General features: G+C 49.2%; 1 protein-coding gene across 3 annotated transcripts in view; it reads right to left on the minus strand.

Moving 5' to 3' along the window:
- Window positions 1-321: 321 nt before the first annotated feature.
- The window catches only part of dydc2 (DPY30 domain containing 2), a 56,094-nt gene continuing 43,677 nt past the window's right edge, over window positions 322-12,738 (minus strand). For all 3 annotated transcript variants that reach the window (XM_038821944.1, XM_038821945.1, XM_038821946.1), the window contains one exon: window positions 322-467. In XM_038821944.1, the coding sequence (XP_038677872.1) occupies window positions 414-467 (54 nt within the window). In that variant the 3' untranslated portion in view covers window positions 322-413. The remainder of the gene's footprint in view (window positions 468-12,738) is intronic.

The raw sequence follows: 12,738 nt of genomic DNA on the forward strand, positions 1-12,738 counted from the left end.
AAGCAGCAAAGAAATAGGTTTCAGAAAGTGATAGATTGATTTCGGAATGGATTTTTCCACCCCGATAATTGATTTTTAAGGAGATCATTATCTTAAAGTCACGCCTTGTTTTCATCTCTGATTGGCTTTAACTAATTTATAATTCACTCAATTCACCCAAAGTGTCTGTCTGTCAATTTTTATAACCCCGTGCAGTATCTATCCGGGGAGTATTTGATGGGACAGTGTGGAGGCAAATTTATTCTCTGTGAAATTCTGATGTGAAAGACAGGACCAAGTTGACAAAATAAATGTCCGAAATATTGAAATTCAGGAAGCTGATTGAGAATCAATTGATTTAATGGAGAGTTAGAAGACAGACAATTTAATATACTTCTAGAATCACAGTCGAGGTGAACCATAAAATGTTTCTCCTAATTCTCTTCAGGTTCCTCTTGCAGCAGCGTTCCGTCTGCTTCAGCCTCACTCTAGAAAAAAAAATCATATCATTAGGTGAGTATCATATCATCAGGGCAGCAGGGTAGCATGGTGGTTAGCATAAATGCTTCACAGCTCCAGGGTCCCAGGTTCGATTCCCGGCTGGGTCACTGTCTGTGTGGAGTCTGCACGTCCTCCCCCTGTGTGCGTGGGTTTCCTCCGGGTGCTCCGGTTTCCTCCCACAGTCCAAAGATGTGCAGGTTAGGTGGATTGGCCATGATAAATTGCCCGTAGTGTCCTAATAAAAGTAAGGTTAAGGGGGGGGTTGTTGGGTTACGGGTATAGGGTGGGTTTGAGTAGGGTGATCATGGCTCGGCACAACATTGAGGGCCGAAGGGCCTGTTCTGTGCTGTACTGTTCTATGTTCTTCTATTATATTACCAAAGTCAAACTCAGCCTCATGATTTATTAGCAGCTGCCCTTCAGTTATTTAACTCCCATCCTGTTGGGCAAATTTATACAAAGTATGGGTAATTGAATGAATTTGTTAATTCCTGTTGGCGGATAGAAGTTTGGGGCGGCCGAGGCAGTCAAATACCATTGTGGACAAAGGATGGGGAGAGGAATAAGCATTCAATGAGGATCAATCAGTGAGGAGAATCAATCAACCAGTGAGGGGAGGATCAATCAGTGAGGGGAGGATCAATCAATCAGTGAGGGGAGGATCAATCAATCAGTGAGGGGAGGATCAATCAATCAGTGAGGGGAGGATCAATCAGTGAGGGAGGATCAATCAGTAAGGGGAGGATCAATCAGCGAGGGGAGGATTATTTAATCAATCACTGAAGGGAGGATCAATCAACTGGTGAGGGGAGCTGTGGTGAATTATAAACCTAGTAATTCACACTGTGTTGTATCATATGTATTGTGTCCTTGTGGGCTCTGTATACGAGCTGTTGCGTGGCTCTGCCCATAGGGGGAGATGAGGAGTTTGTACTGGGCTCCACCCATGGCTCCTCCCACTAACCGGAAGTATAAAGATCTGCAGTCGTGAGCCTGCAGCCAGTTCATCTTGTCGCAGGCAGGCTCAGTTGTAAGACTATTAAAACCACTGTTCACTTCCAATCACGTGTCTTGTGAATTGATGGTCTCATCAATTTAATAGTCTTAGGAAACTTGGAGGAAACGACTATGGAATCAGCCCTCAAACCTGACCAACTAGAACTCGACCCGCAGGCTGCAGAGGCGAAATAAATCTTTCTACACTGGCTCCGATGTTTCAAGGCCTACCTGGCTGAATCAAGCACATCAGAAACTACGGAGGAGCAGAAACTCAGCCTACTGCACGCAAGGGTGAGCCACCGTATCTCTACTCAACTTAACAGTACTTCCTCGTATACGGAGGCCCTGGCCGTGCTCGATCGAATGTACGCGAGGCCCATCAACAAGGTCCACGCGCGCCACATTTTTACGACCCGCTGCCAGCGCCCCGCGGAGTCGCTGGACGAATTCCTGCGTGATTTAAAAGCCTTAGCTCAGGACTGCAATTATCAAGCTGTATCAGCCGCCCAGCATATGGAGCTCGCTGTCCGAGATGTGTACGTGGCAGGGCTCAGGTCAAACTATGTGCGCCAGCGGTTGCTTGAAAAAGGGGCCCAGAACTTGAAGGACACTAGAGTTAGCTACAACCATGGAGGTCTCATTCCGCAGCCTCACCTCGTTCCCCGTGGACCAAGCGACCCCATCCTGGGCCCCCGACCAGCGACTGCCCCAGGCCTGTGCCACGCAGCCACCCACCCATTACGCAGCCCCAGGGTGCCATTTTTGTGAGCAGCCCCAACACCCACGGCAGCACTGCCCGGCCTGCAACGCGACCTGCAGCAGCTGCGGTCGCAAAGGATACTATGCCCGGGTCTGCCTGGTGAAGAAATCCCCCTCTCCAAACTCTCCCGCAGCCCAGAGCACTCGCTTCCCGAAATGCTGCGGCCTGTATGCCGACTCCACCCCCACCCAACACGTGTGACTCATGGGGGCCGCCATCTTGGCAACCCACCTTCATACCGCCCGCCACGTGCGATCCATGGGGGCGGCCATCTTGGGATTCATCCTCTTCAAACTCTGAAACTCACCTTGAAGACTACGACCTCAGCGGACAGTCATCACGGGGCCACTCCAGCACAGCTGATCGAGCCGCCGACTACCCGCAACTCAGCGCGGTCACGTTGGACCAGTCGCATCCGAAACACCTCCGCAACTCGATGATGACCGTTAAAATCAACGGGTACAGTACACCGTGCCTCTTCGACTCCGGGAGCACCGAGAGCTTCGTACACCCAGATCTGGTAAGATGCTGTTAGCTCCCTATTTTCCCTGCACGGCAAACGATCTCCCTCACTTCGGGCTCACACTCTGTTTACCTCCAAGGGCGCACCGTCACGACCCTAACGATTCAGGGCGTCAGCTACTTGAACTTCCAGCTATACGTACACCCCGAACTCTGCGCCCCTCTCTTACTGGGCCTCGACTTCCAGTGCAACCTCAAAAGCCTCACACTCAGCTTCGGCGGGCCCCTACCTCCACTCACTATCTGCAGTCCAGCGACGCTAAAAATCGACCCCCCTCCACTCTTTGCTAACCTCACTGCAACCTGACTGCAAACCCGTAGCCACTCGCAGCAGGCGGTACAGCCTGCAGGACAGGGTGTTTATCAGAACCAAGGTCCATAGGCTCCTACGTGAGGGGATCATAGAGCCCAGTAACAGCCCCTGGAGAGCTCAGGCGGTGGTCGTCAAGACCGGGGAAAAATTCCAAATGGTAGTGGACTATAGCCAAACCATTAATCGGTTTACGCTCCTTGATGCGTACCCCCTCCCCAGCATTGCAGACATGGTGAATCAGATCGCCCAGTATCGCATTTTCTCCACGGTGGATCTGAAGTCTGCATACCACCAGCTCCCAATCCGCCCGGAGGACCGCCACTACACGGCGTTCGAGGCAGATGGCCACCTCTTCCATTTCCTCCGGGTTCCCTTTGGCGTCACGAATGGGGTCTCGGTGTTCCAACGAGCAATGGACCGAATGGTGGACCAGTACGGGCTGCGGGCCACGTTTCCGTACTTGGACAACGTCACCATCTGCAGCCATGATCAGGACCACGACGCTAACCTCCATCGATTTCTCCAGACTGCCCAGAAACTCAACCTCACGGAGAAATGCATTTTCCGCACGACCAGGCTAGCCATCCTCGGCTATGTCGTGGAAAACGGAGTTCTGGGCCCCGACCCGGAACGTATGCACCCCCCTCTTACAACTCCCTCTCCCTCATTGTCCTAGGGCCCTCAAAAAGTGCCTGGGATTTTTCTCTTATTATGCCCAGCGGGTCCCTCAGTATGCGGACAAAGGCTGCCCACTATTTAAGGCCACACTCTTTCCTCTGTCAGATGAGGCTTCACCTGCATCAAGGAGGACATCGCCAAAGCGGACAAAGCGGCCATGCTGGCAGTGGATGAATCCGTCCCCTTTCAGGTGGAGAGCGACGCCTCAGAGGTCGCTCTCGCAGCCACACTAAATCAGGCAGAGAGACCAGTTGCCATTTTCTCCCGAACCCTCTCCGTTTCGGAACTTTGACACTCCTCAGTCGAAAAGGAAGCACAAGCCATTGTGGAAGCCGTACGGCACTGGAGGCACTACCTCGCAGGTAGGAGGTTCATCCTCATCACCGACCAAAGATCGGTTGCCTTCATGTTTGACAACTCACAAAGGGGCAAAATTAAAAATGATAAGATCCTGCGGTGGAGGATTGAACCCTCCACCTCCAAGTAGGATATTATGTATCGACCGGGGAAGCTCAACGAGCCCCCAGATGCCCTGTCCCACGGCACGTGCGCCAGCGCACAAGACGACCACCTGAAAGCTATCCACAATGACCTCTGCCATCCGGGGGTCACCCGGCTCGCCCACTACATCAAAGCCCGAAATCTGCCTTTCTCCACTGAGGAGGTAAAAGCCATCACCAGGGATTGCCCGATCTGCGCGGAGTGCAAGCCGCACTTCTATAGACCAGACAGGGCCCACCTGGTAAAGCCCTCCCGGCCCTTTGAACGCCTGAGCATCGATTTCAAAGGGCCACTCCCCTCGACCAATTGGAATGTGTACTTCCTGAACGTCATCGACGAGTTCTCCCGCTTCCCTTTTGCTATCCCGTGCCCTGATATGACCTCCCACACAATCATCAGAGCTCTGCACAGTATCTTCACCCTGTTCGGGTTCCCCAGCTACGTACACAGCGACAGGGGTTGGTCCTTTATGAGCGACAAGCTGCGTCAGTACCTGCTCGACAAGGGCATCGCCTCAAGCAGGACTACCAGCTACAACCCCAGGGGGAACGGACAGGTGGAGAGGGAGAACGCGACGGTCTGGAAGACCGTCCTACTGACCCTCAGGTCCAGAAAGCTCCAGGTTTCCCAATGGCAGGAAGTCCTCCCTGACGCGCTCCATGTTATTAGGTCCCTCCTATGCACAGCCACCAACCAGATCCCTCATGAATGGCTATTTGTTTTTTCTAGGGGCACTACCACGGGGGTTTTCGCTCCCAGCGTGGTTGAAGACACCGGGCCCGGTTCTCCTCCGGAAGCACGTCCGGACACACAAAACTGACCCACTCGTAGAGAGAGTGCTCCTACTCCACTCGAACCCCCAATACGCTTTCATCGAATACCCTGACAGCCGTCAGGACACTGTTTCCCTCCAGGACCTGGCGCCTGCAGGATCCAATCCCACCACCACTACCGCCGAGGTAACCCTCACACTACACCCCGCACAACCCTCCGCGCTCTGCGCCCCCACACCTACAGGTTCACTGCCCGTGCTCCGCACCCCTGCGCCTATTGGTTTCCGGCGCTCCCCGTTGCCAGTCGAACCAGTCGGGTATGAAGATTGGACCGAATCACCCCCGGAGTCCACTATCGTACCCTCACCGATCGTCACCACCCAGCCACCAGAAGAGGCTGCAACCCCGGTGCTTCGCCGATCCCAAAGGACAACTCGGCCGCCGGACCGGCTCAATTTGTAGACCCATCACCCCCGCCCGACCTGATTTTTTACAGGGGGTGAATGTGGTGAATTATAAACCTAGTAATTCACACTGTGTTGTATCATATGTATTGTGTCCTTGTGGGCTCTGTATATGAGCCGTTGCGCGGCCTCCTCAGATGACAAACACGGGACACAACCGACAGAATACCCTTCGTCATCCAGTACTTCCACAGAGTGGAAAAACTACTACATCTTCTTCGCAGCCTTCAACACAGCATCGATGAAGATGAACATCTTGCCAAGGTCATCCCCACACCCCCACTACTTGCCTTCAAACAACCGCGCAGCCTCATTGTTTGCAGCAAACTACCGAGTCTTCAGAACAGGAACCACCACACCACACAGCACTGCCATGGCAATCTCTGCAAGACGTGCCAGATCATCAACATGGATACCACCATTACACGTGAGAATACCACTCACCAATACGTGGTACATACTCATACGACTCGTCCAACGTTGTTACCTCATACGCTGCAGGAAAGGATGTCCCGAAGTATGGTACATTGGCGAGACCATGCAGATGCTGCGACAATAATGAACGGGCATCGTGCGATAATCGCCAGGCAGGAATGTTCCCTTCCAGTTGGGGAACACTTCAGCAGTCAAGGGCATTCAGCCTCTGATCTCCGGGTAAGCGTTCTCCTAGGCTGCCTTCAGGACCCGCGACAACGCAGAATCGCTGAGCAGAAACTTATAGCCAAGTTCCGCACACATGAGTATGGCCTCAACTGGGATGTTGGATTCATGTCGCATTGGATTCATGTTGCATTACATTCATCCCCCACCATCTGGCCTGGGCTTGCAAAATCCTACCAACTGTCCTTGCTTGAGACAATTCGCACCTCTTTAACCTGTGATTATCCCTCTCTCTAGTTGCTCCATCTGGACCTGTAGACTTAATTACCTGTAAAGACTCGCATTCAAATTATCGTATTGCATCTTTGACTTTGCCTATATATATGTTTCTGGAACCTACCTCTTCATACACCTGAGGAAGGAGCAATAATCTGAAAGCTAGTGAAGAAACAAACCTGTTGGACTTTAACCTGGTGTTATAAGACTTCTTACTGGAGCGAAGAAGGAAGAGAGGTGACTTGATAGAGGTATTGAGAGGCATGGACAGAGTGGATAGCCAGAGACTTTCCCCAGGGTGGAAATGGCTGTCATGAGGGGACATTATTTTAAGTTGATTGGAGGAAGGTATAGGGGAGATATCAGAGATCGGTTCTTTACACAGAGAGTGGTGGGTACGTGGAATGCACTGCCAGCAGAGGTGGTGGAGTCAGGGTCATTAGTGACATTTAAGTGACTCTTGGACAGGCGCATGGACAACAGTAAAATGAGGTGTAGGTTAGGTGATCTTAGATTAGGATAAGTGGTCGGTACAACGTCGTGGGCCAAAGGGTCTGTACTGTGCTGCACTGTTCTATGTTCTAATACTGCAACTCTTGATATTCTTCATATTTCCTTTAATTGTAAACAAGGCCATGTGTCATCCAGCACATTTACCATGGATGAGTAAAGTCAACCATAAAAGTATTGAATTAATACAGGTGGTTTTGTTCACAGATTTAGTAATGACAGTGAGGCTGGAAAGAATTTTCCCCCCCTAATCCACCTACCCTGCACATCTTTGGGTTGAGGGGTGAGACCCACGCAGACGCGGGGAGAATGTACAAACTCCACACGGACAGTGACCCAGGGCCAGGTTCGAACCTGGGTCCTCGGGGCTATAAAGGTTCTGAGCTTTTGTTTTTTTATTGAGTTTTTAGTATACAAAACAAATATAAATATGATCAAATAGTAGGAGTTAAACAGAAAAATAGATAAGAAATAAAACAATAACTATTTACTATTTATACAATGTCTGTTTTGATTATTTACATAAATATATATTTTTCTTTTTCTTTTATTCCTTCCTTGCAGTGTTTGCTGTGGTAATTGTGGTCCCCTGCATTACGCTCCCTACCGGTTTCCTGGTGAAGGAGGCCAGAGAGGATCGTAAGAGGTGGGATACACTGCAATTGACTTGGGCGGGGAGGGTCCAAGTGGTAAAGATGAATATTCAGCCGAGGTTCCTGTTTATTTTCCAGGCACTCCAGATCTTTATAACAAAGGCCTTTTTTTGGAAATTGGACACAAATGTTTCAGACTTTGTATGAGCGGGGAAGGTACCAAGGGCCAGGATGACCCTGCTACAGAGGCAGAGGCAGCAGGGGGGGGTTGGCTTTGCCGAACCTGCTTCATTATTATTGGGCGATGACTGTAGAAACGTTGCGGCGATGGTGGGAAGGAGAAGGGGTAGAATGTGTCAGGATGGAGGAGGAATCTTCCAGATATTCAGTAAGTATTCAGGGAGCCTGGTGCTGCAGCCCACGGTGAAGATTTGGAACCAGTTGAGGAGGCATTTTAGGATGGAGGGATGTCGGTGTTAACGCCGCTGTGCGAGAATCATGAGTTTGAGCCGGGGGGGGGGGGGGATGGATACCATGTATAGGAGGTGGAGGGAAGTGGCGCTGGTCAAGGTGAGGGATTTGTATTTATAAGAAGGGTTTGCCAGTCTGGAGGGGCTGAGGGAGAGGGTAGAGGTCCCGGAGATTGTAAGGGGAATAGACAGGCATTTCTGCGGATGCAAACGAGACAGCAGGAAGGTACGCTGCCTCCCGGGTGCAAGGGTCCTGGGTGTCTCAGAGCAGCTGCAGGACATATTTGGGGTGGGGGAGGTGAACAGCCAGCTATTGTGGTGCATATAGGCACCAACAATATAGGTCAAAAAGGTTGAGGTCCTGCATACTGAATTTAGGGAGTTAGGAGCTAAACTAAAAAGTAGGACCTCAAAGGTAGTAATCTGAGGATTGCCACCAGTGCCATTGAGTCAGAGTAGGAATGGTAGGATAGACAGGATGGATGAATGCATGACTTGAGAGATGGTGCAGGAGAGAGGGATTCAGATTTTTGGGTAATTGGAAATAGCTCTGGGAGAGGTGGGACGATTACAAATCAGACAGGCAGGTCTGAGACCAATGTCTGAGGGGGGTTGTTTGCTAGCGCTGTTGGGGAGGGTTTAAACTAATGAGGCAGGGATGGGAACCAATGCAGGGAGTCAGAGGGTAGTAAAGAGGGGACAGAAACAAAAGCTAGTAAGGACAAAAGTGGAAGGCAGAGAAACAGATTGAACTGCCTAGTATGGCAGGGGGGTGGGAACTAGAGCAGTAGGTCAGCGGGATAAATAATTGAGGGAGAGCTACAGACTAAGGCCAGTAAGATTAAGAGGAAGAGCAGGCAGGGAGTGGTTGGTCAACGCAGTGGGGCTGGTGGGCTGAAGTGCATTAGTTTCAATGCGAGGAGTATTTCAGGTAAGGCAAATGAATTTAGAGCTTGGATTAGTATGTGGAACTATGATGTTGTTGCTATTACAGAGACCTGGTTTAAAGAGGGACAGGATTGGCAACTAAACTTTCCACGATTTAGATGCTTCAGGCAGGGTAGAGGGGGATGCAAAAGGGGTGTGGGGGGGGGGGGGAGTTGCATTATTGGTTAAGGAGAATATCACCTTGGAGAGTTCAGGCAGCAAGGCAATGTAGGTGGGGCTCAGGAATAGGAAGGGTGCTGTCACAATGTTGGGGCTTTATCCCACTGGTTGTGAAGAGGTCTGTAGTAGAGGTGCAGATATACAGACAGAGGTTGGAAAGATGCATAAACAATAGGGTTGTTGTGGTGGGTGATTTTAACTTTCTCTACATTGACTGGGACACACTTACTGCTAGAGCCATGGATGGAGCAGAACTTGTAAGGAGTGTCCAAGAGGGTTTCTTGAAATAATATGTAAACAGCCCAACTCGGGAAGGGGCCATATTAGACCTGGTGCTGGGGAATGAGCCCAGCCAGGTGATCGAAGTTTCAGTCGGAGATCATTTTGGGAACAGTGATCATAATTTTGTAAGTTTTAAGCTGCTTATGGAAAAGGACAAGAGTGGTCCTTGGGAGAAGGTGTTGGACTGGGGGAAGGCTAATTACAACAGCATTAAGCAGGATCTGGAGACCGGGCGAGGCTGTTTGAGGGAAAATCAGCATCCGGCATGTGGGAGACTTTCAAATGTCAGTTGATTAGAATTCAGGACCGGCATATACCTGTGAGGACGAAAGATAAGGGTGGCAAGTATAGCGAACCCTAGATAACGAGGGATATTCTGAATCTTGTCAAAAAGAAAAAGAAAGCATTCGTAAGGTTTAAAAGGCTTAGGACAGATGAAGCCCTTGAACAATATAAAGTAAGTAGGAAGGAACTCAAGCTAGGAATTAGGAAGGCTAGAAGGGGTCATGAAATGTCGTTGGCAAACGGGATTAAGGAAAATCCTAAGGTGTTTTATACATATGTAAAGCGCAAGAACGTAGCCAGAAGAAGGGTTGGATATTGGAGGGAATCTACGTATGGAACCAGAGGAAATGGGAGATACTAAATGAATACTTTGTCTCAGTATTCACCAAACAGAAGGACTTGGTGGATGAGGAGTATCGGGTAGAGTGTGTTGATATTAATAAAAGTGTGAGGTGATTCATTTTGGAAGGAATGACAGGAAGACAGAGTACTGGGCTAATGGTAAGATTCTTGGTAGTGTGGATGAGCAGAGAGATCTCGGTGTCCATGTACATAGATTCCTGAAAGTTGCCACCCAGGTTGAGAGGGTTGTTAAGAAGGCGTACGGTGTGTTAGCTTTTATTGGAAGAGGAATTGGGTTTCGGAGCCATGAGGTCATGTTGCAGTTGTACATAACTCTGGTGCGGCCGCATTTGGAGTATTGCGTGCAGTTCTGGTCGCCGCATTATAGGAAGGATGTGGAAGCATTGGAAACGGTGCAGAGGAGATTTACCAGAATGTTGCCTGGTATGGAGGGAAGATCTTATGAGGAAAGGCTGAGGGACTTGAGGCTGTATTCGTTAGAGAGAAGAAGGTTAAGAGGTGACTTAATTGAGGCATAAAGATGATCAGAGGATTAGATAGGGTGGACAGTGAGAGCCTTTTTCCTTGGATGGTGATATCTAGCACGAGGGGACATAGCTTTAAATTGAGGGGAGATAGATATAGACAGATGTTAGAAGTAGGTTCTTTACTCAGAGAGTAGTAAGGGCGTCTGCCTGCAACAGTAGTGGATTCGCCAACACTAAACGCATTCACAGGTCGGCATAACATCGAGGGCCAAAGGGCCTGTACTGCGCTGTAATGGTCTATGTTCTATGTAAAGAGGAGGTGTTGAGCATCTTAAAAAGCATCAAAGTAGATACGTCCCCAGGGCCTGATGTGATCTACCTCAGAATACCGAGGGAGGCAAGGGAGGAAAATGCTGGGGCCTGGACAATAATCTTTGTATCCTCATTGGCTACAGGTGAAGTTCCAGAAGACTGGACTTATTAGTAATGGACAGCATGGTTTTGTAAAGGGGAGGTCATGCCTCACTAATTTGATCAAGCTTTTTGAGGAAGTGACAAAGTGATAGATGAGGGAAAGGCAGTAGATGTTGTATACATGGACTTAAGTAAAGCCTTTGACAAGGTACCTCATGATGGACTGGTACAAAAGGTGAAGTCGCATGGGATCAGAGGAGAGCTGGCAAGTTGGATACAGAACTGGCTTGGGCACAGATGTCAGAGGGTAGCAGTAGAAGGGTGCTTTTCTGAATGGAAGGCTGTAACTAAGGCATTCCACAGGGATCAGTTCTGGGGCCTTTGTTGTTCCTGGTGCATATAAATGATTTGGAAGAAAATGTAGCTGGTCTGATTAGTAAGTTCGCAGATGACACAAAAATTGGTGGAGTTACAAATAGTGAAGAGGGTTGTCAAAGGATACAGCAGAATATAAACTGGTTGTAGTCTTGGGCGGAGAAATGGCAGATGGAGTGTGTGAGATAATGCACTTTGGAAGGTCCGATGCATGTGGAAATTACACACTAAATGATAGACCTCTTGCGAGTACTGGGCATGCATGTCTACCGATCACTGAAGGTGACAATGTATGTGGATAAGGTGGTAAAGAAGGCATACGGCATGCTGGGCTTCATTGGTCGGGGCATTGAATATAAAAATTGGCAAGTCATGTTGCAGCTGTACAGGACCTTAGTTAGGCCTCATTATGAATATTTTGTACAATTCTAGTCGCCACACTACCAGAAGGATGTGGATTCTTTGGAGAGGGTACAGAAGCAGCTTACTAGGATGTTGCCTAGTATGGAGGGCATTAGCTTTGAGGAGAGATTAGATAAACTCGGTCTGTTCTCACTGGAACAATGGAGGTTGATTGAGGTCTACACGATTATGAGTGGCATGGACAGAGTGGATAGTCAGATGCTCTTTCCTTTGATCAAGTACTGGGGGACATAGGTTTAAAGTGTGCGGGAAAAGTTTAGAACAGATATGCGAGGCAAGTTTTTTTTTTTACACAGAGGGTGGTAAATATATGGAACACACTGCCTGGGGAGGTGGTGGAAGCAGGTATGATAGCGGCATTTAAGGGACATCTCGACAAATATATGAATAGGGTGAGAATGGAAGGATACGGACTCCACAAGTGCGAACAGTTTTAGTTTAGGCAGGTACCATGGTTGTCGCAGGCTTGGAGGGCCAAAGCTCCTGTTTCTGTGCTGTATTGTTCTTTGTTCTTTGAAAGCTGTTGCTAATTCTCTCCAGAAAGATCCAGCTAACTCTCTCTTCGTTAAGCCTGTGGGTGCTGGATTCCTGGGGCCTGATGGCTACCACAAATTGAAAGCAAAGTTTGATGAAACAGGGACTCTGCCGCCCCAGGAAAGCTGAAAAACAACGACTGTAATCTACAAGCAGGGCTGGTTTTAAGCCTATTTGACCAATTTCAGCAAATTGGGCCCCGCATCTTAAGGGGGCCCCGTGCCAGCGGCGACAAAGTTACCGTTTGAAGCCTTTTCTGTATTCTAAGAGGAACTATAGGGTAGTTTTTACTTTTGGGGAGCATTACCGTCGACAAATCCTTCAGCCCTGCGCCGCCAAATCCTTCCGCCCGGGTAAGTAAGTTTCAAAATTTTAGTATATCAAGCATTCAATGTTTTTTTTTGGTTAAAGACGAGCATACTACACGAAATATAAACATACATAAATTTTTACTTTTGTAGAGTAGGGGCCCCGCCATCACTTTTCTAATTGGGCCCGCAATTCCTAGCACCGGCCCCGTCTACAAGCTTACTCTGAAGAAAGCATGCA

The sequence above is a fragment of the Scyliorhinus canicula genome, chromosome 16 (genome assembly GCF_902713615.1).
Source record: "Scyliorhinus canicula chromosome 16, sScyCan1.1, whole genome shotgun sequence".
NCBI classification, from domain to species: Eukaryota; Metazoa; Chordata; class Chondrichthyes; order Carcharhiniformes; family Scyliorhinidae; genus Scyliorhinus; species Scyliorhinus canicula.